Raw genomic sequence first — 21205 nt, 5'->3', positions numbered from 1 at the left:
TTAGGCAGCAGGGGATGTAATTGGAGTCCATGGGGAGTGTGGGTGGAGGAGGGGGTTTATTATGTTCTGAACAACTTTTTCTTGCTTCTGATCTTGAGCAGAGCAGCACCCCCACCATGTTGTGATGCATCCAACAAGTGTGCTTTCGACGGTGCACCTGTAGACGTTGTTGAGGGACATGTTAAACTTGCTTTGTCTTTTAAGAAAGTACTTGTGCTTTCTTTTTTTTAAATTTTATTTTCCATTTCCATCAAAACATATATATAGTATTTATCCATAACATAAAAATAATAAAAACTATGACACAAAAGTAATACAGCTATTATATATTTTCTCCCCCCCACCCACCCCCTGTCTCCCCAAAAAAGAGAGAAAAAAAGAAAATGAAAAAGCTTTCTAATAAGCCTATATCTTTTAATTAATTAATTGCAGTTTACATAACAATCTTAAAACATAACTAATTAGGGCAGGTTGGATGGGGGCGTGGTGGACGCTGCAGGTAAAGTCATAGCAATAAAATCCATTTAGGGTCTCCAAATTTTATCAAGTTTTTCTGGTTGATTTTGTAAATTATACATTATTCTCTCTAATGATATACAATTTAATAATTCCATTCATTCAACCCCACAGTATCACCAGATTTCCATGTTATAGCTATAGATTTCTTTGCTATTGCTACACTTAAAAACGTCTTATGATAAATATCTAACTTCAATTGGGAAATATCTCCCAATAAAAATACTCTGGAATCTTTCAAAATTTGCATTTTCAAAACTCGTCCCAATAAAATACCTGTATCCTTCCAGATCTTATCTACCTTTTCACATTGCCAAACTGCATACAGGAATGATCCTACTTCTTTATTACATCCAAAGCATTGATCTCAACATTTCGAATGAAGTGCATGCAATTTATATGGAGTATAATATAACTGATGTAAAAAATTAAATTGAACCATTTGATATCTAACATTAATTGTATTAGTTACATGTCATAGCATAATTTTGACCATTCTTCTTCTTGGATCTGTATATTTAAATCTTTTTCCCATCTAGATTTGGATTTTAATAAATCCTTTTTCTGAATAGTCTCTTGTAATTTGATATACATATTAGTAATAAATCTTTAAATAAGCATATCTGTTATTAGATATTCAAATGGACTTCATTCTGGTAATTTAAAATTCCTTCCTAATTTTCTTTTTAAATATGATTTAAGTTGATAATAAGAAAAAAAATAGAATTATGTGGTATATTATAGTTATCTTTCAATTGATCAAAAGTAAAAAATAAACAGATCCCAAAAAACAATCCCTTATTTTTTTTATTCCACAATTATACCAAACATCAAAATAACAATTATTAACCATAAAAGGAATTCAAGGATTTGGATTTAATATCATTTTAGCCAACTGATAATTTTTCATTCCTCTTTCTACGTCATCTCTGTTCCATACTTTAAGTATATGCTTCAAAATCGGTGGTTCTGATTTTCCTTTTAATAATCTCTCAAGCCATTTATACAAAATGTGTTCAGAATTACTTTCTCCTATTTTACTCATTTCAATTTACACCCATGCAATCTCTTCATCAGTCTGATAACAAGACAAAAATCTAAGTTGAGCTGCTTTATAATGATTTTTAAAATTAGGCAATTGAAGTCGCCCTTGATCAAATTTCCATGTTAATTTTTCCAATGCCATCCGAGGCATTTTATCCCTCCAAATAAATCTTCTTACACTTTTATTTAAATCCTGAAAAATTCATTATTGGTATAAAAATTGGTAGAGATTGAAAAAGATATTGTATCCTTGGAAAGATATTCATTTTCACACAATTAATCCTTCCTATTAAAGAATTTGGCAAATCTTTCCATCTTAATAGATATTCTTTAATTTTCCTCAATAAAGGTATGTAGTTAAATTTAAATAAATTATTTAAATTCTTATCTACATTAATTCCTAAATACTTAATTGCATCAATCTGGCATTTAAATTTTGCCATTTTCTTAACTTGAACATAGTCTGTCTCGATCATTGGCATCACTTCACTTTTATCAATATTTATTTTGTAACCTGATACTAACCCATACTCCGCCAATTGATCATTTACTTTTTGTAATGAGCTTTCAGGGTTTGTAAGCTGTAATGTTACATAATCTGTAAAAAGACTAATTTTATGTTTTTTTTATCATGTATGTTAAAACCCTCAATCTCATTATCACTTCTAATTATCTCAGCTAAAGGTTCTATAGCTAATGCAAATAAAAAAGGAGATAATGGACATCCTTGTCAAGATGATCTTTCCAACAAAAAAAATTGATAGTTGCCTATTTGAATTCACCTTAGCTTTTGAAGAATTGTACAATGCTCTTATCCAGTTTATAAAATGTTTCAGAATTCCAAAAACCTTCAGTATTTTAAATAAATAATCTCATTCTAATCCATCAGATGCCTTTTTTTTTCTGTATCTAAAGCTAAAGCCACTGATGGTTTTTACTTTTCTGAGCCATATCTATTAAACTTAAAAATCTAACAATATTATCTGCTGATTTTCTATTTTTAATAAAACCTGTTTGATTCATATTAATGAATTTAGGTAAACATTTAGCTAATCTATTAGCTATTAGTTTGGACAAAATTTTATAATCACTTTTCAATAGTGAAATTAGTCTATATGAAGATGGAAGCAAAGGATCTTTCCTTTTATTTGGAATAACTGTTATTAATGCAGTTTTAAACGACTCAAATATGTCCCAAAGATCTTTCATTTGATCTAACAACCTCCATAAATATTGGAATTAATAGCTCTTTAAATTCTTTATAAACTCTGGAGAGAAACCATCCTCCCCTGGAGCCTTATTGTTACATCAATATATACATCAATATATCATATAATTCTATAACTGTAAATGGATTTGTTAATTCTGACTTCTCTTTTATGCTTAACTGTGATAAAATAATTTTGGACAAATATTCACCTATTTTATCCCCATACTTCAAAGATTCCGATTTATATAATTTCTTATAGAATATCATAAACACATCATTCATACCTTATGTTTTGTAAGTAAGATTCCACAAATCTTCTTTCACAACTACTATTGTTCTCGATACTTGTTTAGTCTTCAATTGCCATGCTAAAACTTTATGAGCTCTATCTCCCAATTCATAATATTTTTGTTAGGTCCATCTTATATACCTCTCTATATGTTTGTATTGTATTAAGCTTCAATTTCTGTAAATCCAATATTTTCCTTTGTTCATTATTCCTTTAATTTTGCAATTCTTTTTTGATCTTTATTATTTCCTTTTCCAAAGAATTAACTTCAGACATATATTCTTTTTAGCCATAGCCATATAACTCTTAAATAAGCCTTCAAAGAGTCCCATACCACAAACTTATTAGTTACAGAATGTTCATTCAGGTCATAAAATGTTTTATCTGTTGCTTTATAAAGTCACAAAAATCTTTCCTTTTTAGCATTGCTGCATTAAACCTCCTCCGGTAAAACAGAGATAAATAAAGGTGAATGGTCAAACAATATCCTCGCTTGATATTCAATACTCTGAACCCTTGTCTGGAGTTAAGAGGTGATTAAAATATATATCTATACAGGAATATGTCTCATGCCTATAAGAAGAAAATGACTAATTTCTAATATCAGGATGCATCTTTCAACTATAAACAAGTTTCATTTCATTCATAAAATTTTTCACATCCTTTGTCACCTTATTTTTAACCATAATTCCTCCTGATCTATCCAATGTTGAATCAAAAGTAAAATTAAAGACTATTCCCATAATTATTTTCCCTTTTCCATTAGCTAACTGCATAAAAATATCTTGTATAAATTTTCCATCATATACATTCGGTGCATATATATTAATCAAGGTCCAATATTCAGAATATACCTCCCCACTTTATCAGTCATTACATTCAGTATTTCAATTGGTAAACTTTTATTTATTAATATCACTATCATCTAGCTTTTAAATTAAATGAAGAAGAGAACACCCCTCCTATCCAATCTCTCTTTAGTTTCTTATGCTCTATTTCGGTGAAATGAGTTTATTGTATAAAAGTCACATTTACTTTAGTTTTTTTCACATAATTCAATAACCTTTTCTTTTTATCGGATTCTGAATTCCATTAATTTCCCTACCATTAGACATCAAAATTAAAACCTATATCTCTCCAGCGTCCCTCCTCCCACCATTTCCCCATCCACCCAATCCTCCCCATATAATATCTTACATCTGTAAACAGTCCAGGCTAAGAACAAAAAAAAGATAAGAAAGGAAGAAAAAAGAAGAAATATAAGGAAAAACCCCAGAGGCGCATGATGTTAAGGCATCTCGATCACCCTGATCTGTACAGGATGCAAAACTAGTCACATTAGTGCCCATGATAGCATCACAATCCCCACTAACTCACTCAAAACATCTTACCATCCTGTACTATAAGCTTATCAATAGACCTTTTAATCCATTAATCTTATCCAGAATATTAAATCACATACAACTTAGGTTAAACCTTCCTCCCCTTTTAAACTCCATCAAAACTCAATGTATTTTCAGTTACAGTAAAACATCTCAGATATATAATGAATTCACGTATCTACAATCATCTGCTGATCTTTAACAGGCAATGAATGGGCATATACCTTTGCTTCATTAGGCTCAGTAAAAAATCTATTCCTGCCTCCCAGGATGAATACTTTCAAAACAGCTGGATATCTAAAAAAAAGGCATATCCTTTTTTCCACAATACATCTTTAACTGGATTAAACTCCTTTCTCTTTTTCAACAAATCAAAACTTATATCTGGATAAAAAAATCTTATTTTCATTATAAATCAAAGGTGCTTATCTTTCTTTAGTTTGTTTCACTGCCAGTTTTAATATCTTCTCTCTTATTTCATATCGAAGGAATCTGACAATATTGGACAGGCCCCTATGGTCAGGCTAAGGTTTAGTCTCAGTACCCTATGGGTTTGTTCTATCTCCAAATCACCTTGAAATGACCCAAAAATTCCGGTATCCACCATTGCAGAATTTTTTTCAAGTCTTTCTTGACCCTCAGCCCCTTCTTTAAGTCCAACAATTTTGATATTATTCCGTCTAATAAAATTTTCCAAAATGTCTATCTTTGCATTAATTGATCATGCATAGCAACTGCTTCTGCTTTCTTCATTTGACCTTTAGGATTTTGAATCTCAAATTCATTCCCTTTAATTTTTCCATCCTCTACTTCAAATCTAGTGTCCACTTGTTGCATTAATCTTTCCATCTTATCACCATTCTTTCTTACTTCATCAGTTAACACTTGCATGGTTTGTTGAAAAAAATCTAACATTTGCTTTAATTCACCAGAAGATAAAGAAGTTGTTGCACCTTTTTCTACTTTTTTCTTGATTGTGGGTCATTCTTGTTCTTTCCTTTGCTTTTCCAGGTCTTCTTCTTGATCACTGGAGCTGTGAGTGTCTGGAATCTTTTTTAAAATTTCCTCCATTTTTTTTGTGCTCTGCGCATGTATGAGGAGTCACACATGCACAGAGTCACTTCTTCACCTGATGTTGCCAGCCATTGTCAAGGGAGACTTTGTTCAGCAGTGTCCAAGGACTCCCCAGCTTCTGGCCTCTCTCCTTTGGATCCTACCTTATAAACAGCCCCAATATCCTTTTAAAGGTCGGGCTCTCTTCCTTTTCTTGTTCCTTTTCTTGCTCAGTTTCTTGTACAACAGTAAGTCCTTTTTCCTTCTTAGGTGGCATCGTTGATGTCTTCTACATGGCTTCAGACATCTCTTTCTTATATTTTCTGTAACTTTGTAACCCTTTTTGTCACGTTTTCCCAACTTTTTTGAAAGCAGGGATGATCAGTCTAACCCTACGTCATCAAGTGGTATGCCCCTCCCCCTGTCCTTGTGCTTTCTTGACTGTTGCATCAATGTGCTTATCCCAGGTTAAGTCATTGGAGATATATATTCCTAAGAACATGAAGCTACCCACTCTTTCCACTTCAGGAGCATTAACGTGTGGTTTCAGCACCAGAAGTGTTGTCTCTTCCCCCTCTCTTGAAATCAATGATCATCTTCTTTATCATATTAATGCTGAGAAAAAGGTTGTTATCTTGGCCCCATGTCACTGGACTATCAATCTCTTTCCTTTATCCATCTCATCTTAATAGAGGTCTACAAGATTCTGAGAGGCAATGATAGGGTAGACAGCCAATGCTTTTTTCCCAGGGTGGGAGTAGCAAACACTGGAGAACATCTGTACAAAGTGAAGGGAGGAAAGTTTAGGGGAGACATTGGGGTAAGATTTTCACATTGGGAGTTGTGGATATCTGGAATGCATTTAAGAAACACTTAGACATATACATGGATGAAAGAAAAATAGAGGGTTATGAGGTTGGAAGGGCTTAGCTTTTGTTTTGGTTGGAAAATGTAGGTTGGAACAACATCAAGGGCTGAAGGGCTTGTATCGTGCTATATTCAATGTTTATCATTATCTGATACATAGCCTACTACTGTGGTGTTATCGGCAAATTTGAAGATGCCGTTAAAATGGTATTTTGCCTGTACAGACATGAGTGTAGGGCCTGAATACACATCGTTGAGGGATGAGTGTGATCATTGAGGAGATGTTGTCATTCATCTTCAATTACTGGAATTTTTTAGATATGAAGTCCAGGACCTAGCTTGACCCGCTGAGTTCCTCCTGCGTTTGTTGTGTTTGTGTTTGATACCTGTGAATATGTCAGCAGGTTGTTTTGTGCAGGCTCTCAGGACATACCTTAGGACCTCATCTTGGCCAGTCACTTTCCACGGGTTCTTCCTCTTCAAGGCTGTCTTGAGTTCAGAAGCAGTGACCATGGGTGTAACAGCATTTGTAATAATTTATGCAGATGTCGCTCCTCTGCTAGCTCCCTATTCAAAGCAAACATTGAACATATTTCGCTTCACTGCACATTGGTTTTTCACCTAGCCTACTTATGCATCAAGTTTTGAAATAGCTGAGGATTTTCATTGGGACAGTTAGCGAAGTTCATTTGTGATTTCATCTCTGGTAAACTGAACTTTTCACTTGTCCACTGGTACATGCTGATTTATTTCATGCAGATTTAGACTCTCTTAATCATTTGTGAGGTTATTCATTTTGGGGGAAGTAATAGGAAAGCTGAGTATTATTTAAATGGAGACAAGCTAGGGAGTGGGTAAGTGCAAATGGATCTGGGTGTACTTGTTCACCGGTCACTGAAGGCTAGCATGCAGGTTCAGAAAGCTGTGAAGAAGGCAAATGGAATGTTGGCTTTCATAAAGAGGGGATTGGAGTATAGGAACAGAGTCGCCCTTCTGCAGTTATACAGGGCCCTGGTGAGACCCCACCTGGAGTATTGCGTCCAGTTCTGGTCTCCAAACTTGAGGAAGGACATACTAGCTATAGAGGGTGTGCAGCGCAGATTTACAAGGTTAGTTCCAGGGATGGCAGAGTTGTCATATGCAGCAAGGCTAGAAAAACTGGACTTGTATCCATTGGAGTTTAGAAGGATGAGGGGGGACATGATTGAGGATTACAAAATCATCAGGGGGATAGACAAGGTGAAGTCTGATTACTTGTTCCCAATGATGGGGGAGATGAGGACTAGAGGGCATAGTTTAAGAATACAGGGTAGGCCCTTTAGGACGGAGATGAGAAAGCATTTTTTTACCCAGAGAAGTGTGAATCTGTGGAATGCCGTGCCACAGAGGGTGGTAGAGGCAGATTCGCTGACTATGTTCAAAAGAGAGTTAGATAAGACTCTTGTGGGTAACGGAGTTAAGGGTTATGGGGATAAGGCTGGAAAGGGGTACTGATGGTAATTATCAGCCATGATCTAAAATGGCGGTGCTGGCCCGACGGGCCAAATGGCCTACTCCAGCTCCTATTGTCTATTGTCTATTGTTATTTAATTTCACATATGCATCAAAACATACATAAATTATCTTGTTCAAAACATTAAAGATGAATACATAGTGATTTAAAAGGTTTTTTATTCCCCCATCCACTCCTCTCCCTGCCAATGGCCCAATAGGAAAGAAAAATAGGAAGAAAAAAAAGAACATTTGGATATTATTTGTAAAAACTTAATAAAACTATCAATCAAGCATATCTTAATTTTAGGAGTTGGAAGATTCAAGTTGGGCGATTACAACCTAATTCCTACAATTTGTAAATGTGGTTTCCAAATCTTTTGAAAAATTTCTATTATATGTAATCTTTTCAAGTGGTATACAATGACCTATTTCAGTATGACATCTACTCATTCCCAAATATGCATCTGACTTCCAAGTTACTGCCTCACATTTTCTAGCTACTGCAAGGGCTACTTTAATAAATTATTTTTGATATTTATTTAATTTCAATTTCATTAATGTGTCTAAAATATTTACAAGTAAACAAATTGGATCTTGAGGAAATTTAACTTTTGTAACTATTTCCAAAAATAAACCAAATTCTGTCCAAAAGGTCTTAATTTTGAAAATTCCCACGTAAAATGTAAAAAAAAGTATCTATTTCTTTATTACATCTAAAACATTTATCTGAAAAATTAGAATTTAATCCATTTAATTTCTGTGGAGTAAGATATAGTTGAAGTAAAAGAATTATATACCAAACATTAATTGTATTAGTCATACTATCCTTACAAAGTTCTAACCAAGTTTCCTCTTGAATATATATTTTTAAATCATTCTCCCATCTTTGTCTTGACTTATGAATTCCTTTTTGCAAAATTGTATACATAATTGAAATAAACATTAATATTTGTAATTAATTGTTCCAAATAGCTTGTTTAGGTAATATCAAATCTGGACTTAAATTATCTCTTAAATATGCCTTTAACTGATAATAAGAAAATATTGTATTATTTTGTATTCCATATTTACATTTCAATTGTTCAAATGTCATTAAAATTGTACCTTGAAAGCAATCTTTTATTGTCTTAATTCTTTTGTTAAACCAAATATTGAAAAAAAAATTGTTGTAAAATGAGTAAGTTGATTCTGATTCGATATAATTCCTGGTATCTGAAAATTTCTTATTCCCATTTCCAAATATATTTTACTTCAAATTTTAAAAATAAATTTTAACAAAGGATTATCTCTATCTGCAATAAACAACTTATTATTCCTTTTATATATAGAATTCTCTGATTTATCTTCTCCTATTTTATTCATTTCTATATGAATTCATACTGGCTTCTCTCCCTCTTGAGAAAAATCTCAATTGTGCTCCTCTATAATAATTTTTACAATTTGGTAATGGTAATCCTCCTAATTCAAATTTCCATGTTATTTTTTCTAATGCAACTCTTGCTATTTTTCCCTTTGAAATAAATTTCCTTACATACTTATTTAGTTCTTGGGGGAAAAAAAATTACGATATAAATATAGGTAATGTTTTAAATAAGTACTCTTGGAAATATATTGATTTTTAAACAATTAACCTTTCCTATTAAAGTTATAGGTAGTTCTTTCCAGTTCCGTAAATCATCTTCTATTTTCTTAAGCAATGGTGTATAATTCAATTTAAATAAAGTAAATTATTGTCAGTTTTAATACCTAGATATTTAATTGCATCTCTCTGCCATTTAAACCAACTTTTCCTTTTACATTGCTCACAATCTGCCATTACTATAGATATTATTTCACTTTTATCACATTTTATTTTGTAACCAGATACTACACCATGTTCTTTTAATCTTAAATATAATTTACTTTTTAAAAATTTAAAAAAAAATTTTCACACTATGAACCATACTAACCAAAATACACACAAACATTTCCCTCTTGAATATACGCAGTGTCATTTTCTCCCCTTTTCCCCCCTCCCTCCTTCACCCCCCCCTCCCCATCCACTCAACGTTCAACCTATATGATACATTAAACCCATTAAAAAATGTAATCACACAATGAAAATAAACAAGAAATTTGTGTCTTCTACTTTTACATACTGGGTCAGTTCATTTCGTCTTCTTCTCCTTCTGTCATTTTAGGCGGTGGAGGTCCGCAGTAGCACTTCTCTGTGGTGTTCCATGTACGGTTCCCAAATTTGTTTGAATACTGTGATGTTATTTCTTAAATTATATGTTATTTTTTCCAATGGAATTCATTTATTCTCAGGCTATCTTCTAATTTCCAGGTTGACATAATACATTTTTTTGCTACAGCTAAGGCTATCATAATAAATCTTTTTTGTGCTCCATCCAAATCGTGTCCAAGTTCTTTACTTCTTATATTACTTAGAAGAAAGATCTCTGCAGTTTTTGGTATGTTGCTTTTTGTGATTTTATTTAGTACCTGGTTTAGATCTTCCCAAACCTTTCCACTTTCTGACATGCCCAAATTGCATGTACTGTTGTTCCCGTTTCCTTCTAACAACGAAAACATCTGTCTGATACTGTTGGGTCCCATTTATTTAACTTTTGGGATGTGGTGTATACCCTGTGTAACCAATTATATTGTATCATGCGTAATCTCGTGTTTATTGTATTTCTCATAGTTCCGAGCATAGCTTTTCCCATGTTTCATTCTTTATCTTTATGTTTAGATCTTGTTCCCATTTTTGTTTGGGTTTACAGCTTGTTTCCTCGTTCTCTTTCTCTTGCAGTTTGATGCATTATATAAAATCAGTCTTTTTGCAGATGACGGCATAGTATACTTAACAGAACCAGAAATATCAATAAAAGAATTACATAAGAAATTAAAGGAATATGGAGAAGTATCGGGTTACAAGATCAACGCAAATAAAAGTGAAGCAATGCCAATGAATAATGCGGATTTCACAAAGTTTAAGAAAGAATCACCATGTAGATGGCAAACACAAGCAATTCGATACCTAGGTATACAACTAGATAATAATCTAGGCCATCTATACAAACTAAATTATCAGCCATTAATGAAGAAATTACAAGACTTAGAACATTGGAAAGACTTACCATTAACACTGATAGAAAAGGTAAATTGCATTAAAATGAATATCTTCCCAAGGATACAATACCTATTTCATTCATTGCCAATTCACCTTACAGAGAAATTCTTCAAAGAGCTAAAGAAAATAATAAGGAAATTCTTATGGAAAGCAGGGAAACAGAGGATAGCGCTAGATAAATTAACAGAATGGTACAAACAAGGGGGCTTATAGCTACCAAACTTTAAGAATTATTATAGAGCAGCACAATTAAGATACTTATCAGATTTTTATCAAACAAGGGAAAAACCAGATTGGAGCAGATTAGAGATAGACCTGAACATATACTGTATAAGTGGGATGAAAAGCTGGTGCAACATAGGAATTCACCAGTACTGCACCATCTGCTCAACATTTGGAAGAAGATTCACATAGAAAGGAATAAAACAAATTATCAACTACCAAAATTAATATTGACGCAAAATCAACTAATCCCTTTCACAATAGATAACCTTTCCTTTAGAGAATGGGAGAGAAAAGGGATCAAAAGAATAGAAAATTGTTTTTCAGGAAATAAATTATTATCTTTTAAACAAATGAAGGACAAATATGGTATAACTCACGGTACAATGTTTGCATACCACCAACTGAAAACCTAGTTGAAGGACAAATACAATTTACTTAATGACATTTTTGGTTCAGTCAAATACATTATAACATCATCTGCAAATAAACTAATTTTATGTTCATTCCAGTCTACTTTAAAACCTTTAATATCATTATAAAGTCCAATTAATTCTGCCCAAGGCTCTATCACTAAAATAAATAATGAAGGTGACAATGGACATCCTTGTCTACTTGATCTAGTCAATAAAAAAGATTCTGATATTTTCCCATTTGTTACCACTTTCTATAGGTTTACTATATAGAGCTCTGACCCAATTTATAAATGTGCGCGCTATCCCAAATTTTCCTAAGACTTTAAATAAAAAATCCCATTCAAGTCTATCAAACACTTTTTCAGCATCCAAAGTAGCTACTAGGTTCCTCTCTTAACTGTGCTAAATGTATTATGCAAATTAAATTTGTTAAATTATTGGCTAGTTTAATTTTTTTAACAAATCCATTTTGATCCATATTTATTAATTTAGGTAAATATTTTACTATTATATTTGCTAACATTTTGGATATTATTTTATAATCTGCATTTAACAATGAAATAGGTCTATATGATGATGGCTTCAAAGGATCCTTTCCTTTTTTTGGAATCACTTATTATTGCTGTCTTAAATGATTCTGGCAAATCATTCATCTCTCCCACCTGTTCTAATACTTCCATAAATGGAGGAATTAATAAATCTTTAAATGCTTTATAAAATTCAGAGGGAAGACTATCTTCTCCCAGAGGCTTATTATTCTGTAATGAACCCAATGCTTCTTTAACCTTTAGAGTTCCCAATACTCTTTGATCTTCTGTATTTAATTTTGGTAAATTTATTTGACACAAAAATTGTTCTTTTTTTCATCTTTTAATAATTCTGACTGATATAATTTTTTATAAAACTCTTTAAATATTTCATTTATTTCTTGTGATTTTTTAAGTAATCTGATTTGATTATTTCTTAGTTGCTATAATTGTTCTAGATACTTCTTCTGTTTTTAATTGCCATGCACATAAGGTTCTTATGTGCCCTATTGCCTAATTCATATCTTTGCTTAGTTCTCATTCTATCTTTTTATATTTTATAAGTTTACAAAGTATTATAGTTCAATTTTGTATTATCAACATTCTTTTTTTTCTTCATTTGATTGTATATGTAATTTTTTTCTAACTGTTTTCTTTTTCAAGTTGCATATAATTTTTAAAAATCTTATTATTTGACCTCTTAAATATGTTTCATTGTATCCCATAAAACCAACTTATTCATTATTGAATTAGAATTAATTAAAAAAATCCATATTTGCAATTTCATAATTTTACAAAAATCCTTCCTTTTTAACAATATAGAATTAAATCTCCATTTATAAGATAGTTTCTTGCTATCTTATATTGATATTGCTAAAAATAAAGGTGAATGGTCTGATAAACTTCTTGCTTTATACTCAACTCTTTTTATTCTTCCCTGCAATTGTGCCGATGTTAAGAAAAAAATCAATTCTGGAGTAAGAATCATGTCTTTTCAAATAAAAAGAATAATACCTTTTTTTTGGATAAATCTCATCCATGCATCTATTAATCTCATATCTTTCATTAAGGGCTGTGTAACTTTGGCCGCTTTACTTTTAATAGCATTTCTACCAGATCTATCCAACAATGGGTCAAGACAAAAATTTAAGTCTCTACTTATTAACACATTTTCATTAGAATTTGGTAAATTCAAAATGTTTCTTGTACAAATTTTTCATCATTTAAATTTAGTGCATATATGTTCAAAAAAGTCCAAAATTCAGAAAAAACTTGACAATGTACTATTATACATCTACATACTGGATCTGTAATAATACTTTGTATTTTAACTGGAAGGTTTTTGTTAATCAGAATTATTACCCCTATACCTTGGAATTAAATGAAAATGCTGCAACATGTCCTACCCAATCTCTTTTCAATTTTTGATGTTCAATTTCAGCTAAATATATCTCTTGTAAGAAAGCAATATCCACTTTAATGTGGCATTAATTTTTCCACTTATTTGAATTTTGAATCCCATTAATATTAATACTTACAAAATTTACCATTTCACCCATTAAGTATTTTGATAATAATACCATCCCTCACCCACACCTCATCTCTTCCAGCTCCTAGTTCTACTACATTATCATATTTAAAACTATTGTTATTAACTATTTGTCTTGGGTAAACTTGTACCTCTCACTTTTTTCATTTTAGATTGGTCACAGTGTTTGAGCTACCGAAAGAAAATAGACACACACACCGAGAGCAGTTCAGATTATACAAATATTTATTACAAATTCAAAAGCTGATTTCACACTACAATATGCAAGCCCTTCTCAACTATACTTATCAACGCTTGGACTGGTCCCAACTGCTAAAGCGAGGCAACGACTGGACACTTGTAGTGTGCAGCTGCTTTGGTGCCAACAATTGGATTTGTAATGACAAGGACGTTCCGAGGGAGTTGCCCGTGGGAGACATGGTCCAATGCATTACATCAAGGAAGTCCTTGGTCACCCGCCTCAAGTGCAGCTTATATAGATATGTTATTGCCATTGTCAGTTCTGAATATTGCTCATTATATTCCTGATGTATCCACTAATATTTCTGTTATTATTCAGCATGTTTTGAATTCTTTTCGTGAGCTCCAGCATCTGGGTATTGTGGCCAACAAGGATAGTTCGAGCCTTCGTTGGAATCCTTTTTCATGGTTAGCTGGTACATTTGGGGGGTTGGGCCACACTATTCTCCGTTGGTTGCTCGCTTTATTGCTTGTTTTTTGTGATTATTGTAGTTTTGATTTCTCTTTTACACTCTTTTTGTACTCTTATGCTTGTCAAGTCTCGTGTCTGACAGCCTGTGACCAAGGGGTGGAATGTATTGGAGGATTTAAACCATGCTTTTTGCTTCAGCTTTAAACCATGTTTTTTTTTAACTTTTGCAGCCTTTGCTTCTGCAAGGCTGAGAACCTGCTTGTTTTTTAAGAATCAGCAGACATAAGCTAAATTCCACCATGGGGCCCAGAGATGCAGTTATCTGACAAAAGGATATCTGTGTACCAAGAACATTTCCTGTTTTGGTCACAGACTGTCAGAGGCCTAGCCTTGATGCAAAATAAACCATTTATTCAAAGTGATGCTATGAGTAAGCAATTTTTGGGTAATATAAGCCATGGTCCCGCTGTTGAAGAGAGAGACTCTCCGAGAGGTGGCAACATCTCTCAGCAAGAAGAAGAACTTCTAGAGTCCAGCCAACGTCCCGGTCAGGGGAGGTGGAGAAGCTGCTACCGGCGCCCTGACAACCTACTTCAAGTGTGCAGTCATTGTCTCGCTTCGGTAGTTGGGACCAGTCCAAGCGTTGATAAGTATAGTTGGGAAGGGCTTGCATATTGTAGTTTGAAATCATCTTTTGAATTTATAATAAACATTTGTATAATCTGAACTGGTCTCGGTGTGTGTGTCTATTTTCTTTCGGTAGTTCAAACACTGTGACCAATCTAAAATGAACAAAATGAGAGGCATAAGTTTACCCAAGACACTATTCCAGATGAAAATGCATAAGAAAAAGAAAAGAAATACTGTCATGATAGAAAAATAGAATAAAGAGACCCCTGCTAATATTATCATGCACATAAACAACATTACTCCCCTCCATGTTACGGGCAGTCGCCTGTGCCACAAATGCACAGTTGAATTGACTGCTATCAACACTTCCCTCCAAGTTCTCCCAAATATATTCTTGCAGTTTATTTACTTAAACAGATCACCCTTTATTAGTTATAGATATTACTGTTCAAAATGTTCTTCAAATTGTACTCTTCTGCTCAGCACTCATCTCCTCTTCACAATGAAAGTCTGGCAGAGAGTCAGCATATTGTTTAGCCTTCCTCGGTTCAACAAATAACTTACTTTGACCTCCTGGAACAAAAAACTTCAGGGTTGCTGGATATCTTAAAACAAAAACATAACCCTTTTTCCACAGTACATTTTTAATTGGATTAAATTCCTTTCTTCAACAATTCAAAACTTACATCTGGATAGAAAAAGATCTTATTTTCATTATATTCTAAAGATCCTTGTCTTTCCTTTGCTTGTCTTGCTGCCAATTCGAAATCTTCTCTCTTACTTGATAATGAAAGAAATTAACCAGTATTCGATGTGGTTTTTGATCTAGTTGTGGTCAAGGACTTAGAGCTCAATGTGCCCTTTCTTTCTCAATATCTCCCTGAAATTCTTTGACTCCAGGACTTTGTGGGATCCAACGTTGCAAAAATATCATCTCCTTCATCTCTTTCTTTAAGTACAACAATTTTTATATAATTTCTTCGACTGAAATTTTTTAAAGCAATCAGTTTTTTGGCCAAATGATCTTGAACAGTGGTACAATTAGTTTCCATATTCCCCATCTGATCTTTAATTGAATCAATTTCAAATTCTGTTCTTTTTCTTCTTTCTTCCATCTTTTTGTCTTTTTTTTATATCCACAACTACTTCCTCTTACATGTTTAGTTCTAAATTTTGATTTTAACATTAAAGCTCAAATTTGCTTTATTTCCTTCATCATTGTCTTCATTTGACTATCTAAATCATGAATACCCAAAGTCTTAACAGTTTTATCTTTTCTAACTTTCAGTTGTCTTTTGGCTCTTCTTCCTCCTCCTCCTCCTCCCCCCATTGTAAAACCTCCTCAGAATCGCTAGAATTTAATTCTTCATCTGTTTTTTTCTTCTTCATGAAGCAGTTTATATCTACTTCCTTCTTCCAGTGTTGCTTCCATTTTATGCATTCTGTGCATATGTATGATTCCTTACACATGCACATAGATGCTTCTTCCTTTGGGACCTCCGGCTTTTGTTGGAGGTGGTTCAATGTCGGAATGTCTTCAAACAGATCACGACCTTTGGGACAGCTCCTGGATCCATCTTCGAAGTAGGCTTCTCTTCTTTATCTTGTAGTTTTTGCTGTTTTTCTCTAGCCAGCAGCAGCTTTCTCTTTCTTTAGAGACATCTTTAGTGTGTTCTCTATTAGTTTAAATGTTATTTTTTTTCTCTTTTCCTTCTTTCTCTTTCCTTTTTTAACTCTTTTTAAAAACTTTTTTTCGGGAGAGCTAAGTTCTCTAACTTGACGCTACACCATCTCATGACATGAACATCTCTTAATCTTGGACACAATGGCAGAATTAGTGTCTGAGCTGATGGCAAGCAGTATTAAATTCAGTGATGGTCTGTTATCATCTTTACCCTCTTCTTGCTTTTCTGCTCCTGCCTGGCCTTACTGCTGTTCTTGGCTATCTGAAAGAGAAAAGATTCAGTTTGGCACAAGGGGCAAGAGTAGTAGGAATAAAATAAGAAATGGATACATCTATTCATGCACTCTGGTAATTATGAGCTTTAGGGTGGGGCTATGGCAGTAGGTGAGAGGGAGAATCATGTTCAATCTTCAATAGTTTCAGCCCTGAAGCTGTTCATTTTAATTATAAAATGTACTTTGTGGAGCTAAGTCTACCCCTGCCACCTAATGGTTAGAGGAAGGAAAATGTGCCAGTTTATCTCACAATTTGATGATCCCTTCCAGGGCTGAATAAATGGTAGTACGTGCAAGCTGTGAGACCCACGTTTGAGATTGCAGCTGTGTTAAGTCTGTAAGGAAGAGGTAGATTTTCAGTATCTGAAGGATACAAACTGGTGTGATGTTGTACCTGATAATGCATTCTCTGAATTCATCTGTTCAGATGAAGTCATTGAACTCTGCATCCAGGTTTTCATTAAGCAACACAATTTCCCATTTATTTTGATATGTGTGTGAAGGATATCCCTTCCAATTTGCACTTCCTACACCAAGGACTGGGTGCTGGATTCGAAAACCTGGTGTCTTCTCTATTCTATATTGTTGCCCTTTTTCAATGTCTTCAATGCCTGAATGAGTTCCAGTATACCTGTCAATTATTCCTATAGTCTACCTCTTCTTTAAGAGGTGCAGGCTGACTTTCAGTATTGTAACATTGATTTAAGAGATGGTGCTAATTTAAAATATTGGGTCCTCTTCTGACTTTAAGTCAAAGAACTAAAAATAAGATAGTTTCATTAGTAAGGAGTTATTAAATTGCCCATGTAGGAAGTAAGAATGCAGATCTTTATAAAGATGTAGTATGCAGGCAGCAGGCTAATAATCCCAGTTGTGTTCTCTAGTCTTCCATCTCAGAGGTTCTGTGTCATTTTAAACTGCTAGTTTTGGTTGGCCCATGCTTTCATTACACTGTGTCTGTTTCTAGCGCTTGGTGGGATTGGTGCCTTGCTTCTTCTTCTCATTTGGTATTTATTGTGCCTTTTGGTATATCCTGGGGTGAAATTTCCTCTCTTTCCAGTGGGAGATCTCTATTCAGGTCAGGGTCATATGTGAGCTTTAAGGGTAGGGTTGGGACTAGGGATCTGGTTTGGATTGGGTGGTTGGTTGGAGGAGGGAAGGTTTTGGTTAGTTGTGGAGTTCAGGTTTGGGGCAGTTTGGGAGTTAGGGTTATGGTTAGGGTTTGGGTTGGGGTATGGATTTGGGGGTGCGGTTAGGGTTGGTTGGGGAGTTCAGACTTGGTTTAGTTGGGAGATTAGGGATTGGGTTGGGTTGGGTCGGATTTGTGTTGAGGTTTGGGGTGAGGTTAGGGTCAGTTCAGGAGTTTAGATTTGGGTTAGTTGGGGGGTTAGGATTAGGTTTTGGGTGGGGTTGGTGTTGAGGTAAGGTTTGGGGGTCGAAATTAGGTTTGTTGGGGGTTCAGGTTGGGGTTGGTTGGTGAGCAAATTATAGTTAATCAGTTGGCTCAGGTAGGGTTCATTGGGGGCTTTCTGTTGAGTTTAGGTTTGGGCACCGTATGTCTCAGATGGTGTCATCTCCTTGTGTGCAGTCCTCAGCATCTGTTGACCCTTGTAAAACAAAGGCCGTTCAATTGCCTGTCACCCCAGAGCACACTTCCTCTCATCATTGTATCATTCGGTGGATTCGTATTTGGGGTGCTGGACATGTTAGACTGGCTTGGGTATTGGTCGGGATGGGCTCAGGTTTAGGATGGGGTGGGGTGTGTTTAGGGTTGGATCAGGATTGAGGTGGTTAGTATTTAGAGTAGGTACTTGACATGTGTCCCTTTAATTTTAGGCTAGGTTATGTTGGGTGAGAGGGTCTCTGTATCATCTTTATAAAGATCTGTATAAAGATGCAGTGAGGTTTATCAGTAAAAATGAGGAGGCAGCAAATGGAGACGAAGTGCAGACACTAACAAGCTGATGCAGAGCAAACGACCTGTATCTGAACGTTAAAAAAAATAAAAGAATGGTTGTTGACTTCAGGAGGGCCCAGGGAGATCATGCTCCCCTGACCATTGACAGCTCTACCATTGAGGTCGTCAAGAGTATTAAGTTCCTCAGTGTGTACCTGGTGGAGAATCTCACCTGGCCCCTTAACTCCAGCTCCATAGCCAAGGAAGTCCAGCAGCATCTCTACTTCCTGCGAGGCTGAGGAAAGTCCATCTCCCACTCCCTACCCTCACTGCATTCTATATTGAAACCATCCTATGCAACTGTATCACCACCTGGTTTGGAAGCTAAACTACCTCAGACGTCAAGACCCTGCAGAGGATATAATGAAGTCAGCAGAAAAGACCATTGGGGAACCTCTTCCTAGCATGGAGGACATCTACTACACTTGATGCAGGCAGAAAGCAATAAACATTGTGAAAGACTCTCCACATCCCATATGTAAACTGTTCTCCCTTCTGCCATCTGGCAGGAGGTACAGAAGCACTCGGGCCCTTATGTCCAGAGTGCGAAACAGCATTTTCTTCAAGCTATCAGGCTCCTGAACTCTCAGTACCGAAGTGGACTTCCACTATATACGTCTTAATACCTTAATATTTTAATGCATTAACTGCTATCCTAACGTATCTATGTAAATATGATCCATGGTCCTGGAGAAACACTGTCTTGTCCTACCGTGGGAGTACGAACAATAAATAAAGTTGGCTTGACTTAATTGTTCACTCTGATTTTTGTGCCTCTTTTTGGAGGTTTTCCAATTTATCCTCCTCATTGATTTAGTTTCACAGAATCCCTCCTCATGATCAACTATTTAATTAAAAGTTATAGCAAGATTTTTGATGAAGATATGTAAATATTAATTATATATTTTGGTGAAAAAATATCAATAATTTGAAAAGATCTCATTTATTTATCAGTCTTCCTTATGAATCTATTCTCAGAATAGTCCATTTTTGAGGATGTTCAACCATTAAAACAGTGTATGTTTGAAAAAGTCCAATTAACATTTAATTATTTTGACTCGAGTGTTATTCTCAAACACTACATTTACATTCTGTTCAATAAAGCTAACAAGTGAATGAACAGGGTCACAAATTCAGACTGTGGGATTGGCTCTGTTGATTGTACAATTATTGTTGATATTTGACTGAAATTAATGCTTTGGTGATGAACCGGCAAAAAAAAGACTCATTTTCCACCTGGCTCTTTTCAAATTCTGGAACAAATGAGGTTAAAGCAGGTTCATTTGTGGTATTCAAGAGGGAAATGGAAGGATATATGTCAGTGGTTCTCAATCTTTTTCTTTCCACTCACTTACCACTTTAAATAATCCCCATGCCATTGGGACTCTGTGATTTGTAAGGAATGGCTTAAGGTGGTATGTGAGTGGGAAAGGAAAGTTAAGAATAGTTACTAAAATATTTTGCTTGAGAAAATTGTCATTGGCCCATTTCCTTTGGAGTTATGAAACTTGCACATAATGAGTCAATTAAGTACAATTAAAACAGTGGAATTGAGCCTTTTTCTTTCCACCCACATACCACTTTAAGCCATCTCTATGGCACAGGGAATACTTAAAGTGGTATGTGAGTAGGATGAAAAAGGTTGAGAACCACTGATATATGTAGTGAGGAAAAATGTGCAAAGCTATTGATACCTTGAAGAAGGGCTCAGGCCTAAAACATTGGTTATATATATATATTTACCTCCTATGCATGCTGTGTGGCCTGCTGAGTTACAACAGCATTTTTGTGTTTTTACTACAATCATAGCATCTACAGACTTTCTTGTTTCACTGAAAAAGTATTGGGACTGGTGAAGCGTCTTTTAGAGAACTGACATGGATACAGTGGTCTGTATGTCTTCCTTCTGTGGTAACACTATCTTATTGATTAATTCTCATTCTTGTAAGACAGCGTCACAAAACTTACCTTATAATTGTCTTCAGGAGAGTGAAGTATAACTTTGATAGTTAAGTACATTCTGAAAATTTAAATAATTGTATTTTACACTTTGCATTTAAAATATATCTGGCAATTTAATCCATCAAAAATATTCCTCTCATTTTCATGAAATAATTTTTCCATCAAAAGGTCTACCTTCTTCCAAAAAGTATGTTCAAAAACCTCCCATTCCTGCTCAGGATATTATCAAACCTCAGACCGGAAAAGAAGGTATACATGGATCATGTTTATTTAGAATTAGGTTTGATTCATAATGTAAAATTAACCTGCTAATTGTTAAACAAAATGCTAACTTTGAAATCCTTGCTTTTAACCAGGTTGA

At 34.4% G+C, this 21205-nt stretch overlaps 1 protein-coding gene across 9 annotated transcripts in view; it reads left to right on the top strand.

Moving 5' to 3' along the window:
- LOC138760434 (CAP-Gly domain-containing linker protein 4) overlaps positions 1–21205 on the top strand; it is a 396307-nt gene that overhangs the window by 226242 nt on the left and 148860 nt on the right. For 7 of the 9 annotated variants that reach the window (XR_011355597.1, XM_069931016.1, XM_069931020.1 and 4 more), the window contains one exon: positions 21013–21093. The exons of the other annotated variants lie outside the window; for them this stretch is intronic. Coding sequence is in view for 6 of the 7 variants with exons in the window: in XM_069931016.1 (XP_069787117.1) it covers positions 21013–21093 (81 nt within the window). In the remaining variant the exon portion in view is untranslated. The remainder of the gene's footprint in view (positions 1–21012; positions 21094–21205) is intronic. 9 annotated transcript variants of the gene reach the window in all.

Source organism: Narcine bancroftii, chromosome 4, assembly GCF_036971445.1.
Source record: "Narcine bancroftii isolate sNarBan1 chromosome 4, sNarBan1.hap1, whole genome shotgun sequence".
In the NCBI taxonomy this organism is placed as follows: Eukaryota; Metazoa; Chordata; class Chondrichthyes; order Torpediniformes; family Narcinidae; genus Narcine; species Narcine bancroftii.
The sequence above is the reverse complement of the archived record's forward strand: the minus strand, read 5'-3'. Positions and strand labels throughout refer to the sequence as shown.